Genomic DNA, 1,306 nt, shown 5'->3' on the forward strand with positions numbered 1-1,306 from the left:
TACCCACAGAAAACACGAGTTTATCTTTTATAACGCACAGACCAGCTGCAGTCGGGCATTCCTTACAATATCTATTAATTTCTGGTGCAATATGCCATAGGTTAGTTACTGGGTCATACCAGTTTGTAACACTCTTATGAGTTGTTGGTGACCAACTGAAAACTAGAACAACCTAAAAGAATTAAAATGGATAAAATAAATAATTGTCAAAGCAAATCAATAAAAACAGATCCATACTTTTTGTAAACTACAAGGTCTAGGTTTACTCCGAATCGTTTTTGGAACAGAGGCAGGATCAACTGAATTCATTAGATTAAAATGTAATGCTTCAAATACATAATCTTTACCTATAAATATTATAACAATAAATAAATTAGTTACATTAATAATACATGCATATTTACGAAAAAAATCCTTACATTTTGGATTACTTTTAAGAAGAGGTTCATCAACTACTTTATCTAATATGTACTCTTTCGAAACTAATGGCAAACGTACATGTTCCATAAGATCGGGCAAAAAATCTTTTCTAGAATTCAATCTATATTTTACCCAATTAATAACACATTCAAATACCTAAAATATAAAAACAATTTAATTATTTCATAAATATTTTTTATTCTATGAGACCAGCGCCTATTACAGCCAAAAAACATGGTAATATATTTTTTTTGTCAAACCACCCACCCAAACCTGTTATTGCTTCAATAAAAATTTGGAGAATGTTTTGCAAAGCTCGATTTTATAGTTAATATATTAATAAAATGGTATACCATTATTTAACTCAATACTCTTTTACAGCTCTTGCGTTCCTTTTTTTAGTTTTTTACAAAAATCCAATAAATATTTCACACAATACCTACATATGAATATATGATATTAATTATTATATATTTGTTTTTAATAAAATAATTGATAACATTTTATATTAGTACTTAAAATTGAATATTAAATATTGTAAATAATAAATTGTTTTATGTAATATGCAGGTAGTTTAATTGCATTTAGTTTTATCATTTGTAACTTAAACTTTCAAACCAGTTTATTGGAAGAATAATGATAGGTGAGGAAGAGGGCTGACCTTTAGCCACATTATATTGGAATTTGGAAGCATTTAAATTTAAAATTTTAACAAAATTCATAAAAATTTACAAATTATATTTTAGATTCTGAGTGGAACGATGAATGTATTGATTTTACAATGATGTGTGTTTTTTTATTTATTTATTTATTTTTTTTATTTATTTTTTTTGTGTCTGTGTGCACGATAAGTAGTCGAAATAATGCTACGATTTTCACTTCAGTA

General features: G+C 26.2%; 1 protein-coding gene across 1 annotated transcript in view; it reads right to left on the reverse strand.

Moving 5' to 3' along the window:
- LOC100571201 (kelch-like protein 2) overlaps positions 1-1,306 on the reverse strand; it is a 10,407-nt gene that overhangs the window by 3,898 nt on the left and 5,203 nt on the right. The window contains exons 6-8 of the mRNA XM_008183561.3: positions 420-576; positions 238-347; positions 4-172 (exon numbers count right to left, since the gene is read on the reverse strand). Of these exons, the coding sequence (XP_008181783.1) occupies positions 4-172; positions 238-347; positions 420-576 (436 nt within the window). The remainder of the gene's footprint in view (positions 1-3; positions 173-237; positions 348-419; positions 577-1,306) is intronic.

This window comes from Acyrthosiphon pisum, chromosome A1 (assembly GCF_005508785.2).
Source record: "Acyrthosiphon pisum isolate AL4f chromosome A1, pea_aphid_22Mar2018_4r6ur, whole genome shotgun sequence".
Taxonomy (NCBI): Eukaryota; Metazoa; Arthropoda; class Insecta; order Hemiptera; family Aphididae; genus Acyrthosiphon; species Acyrthosiphon pisum.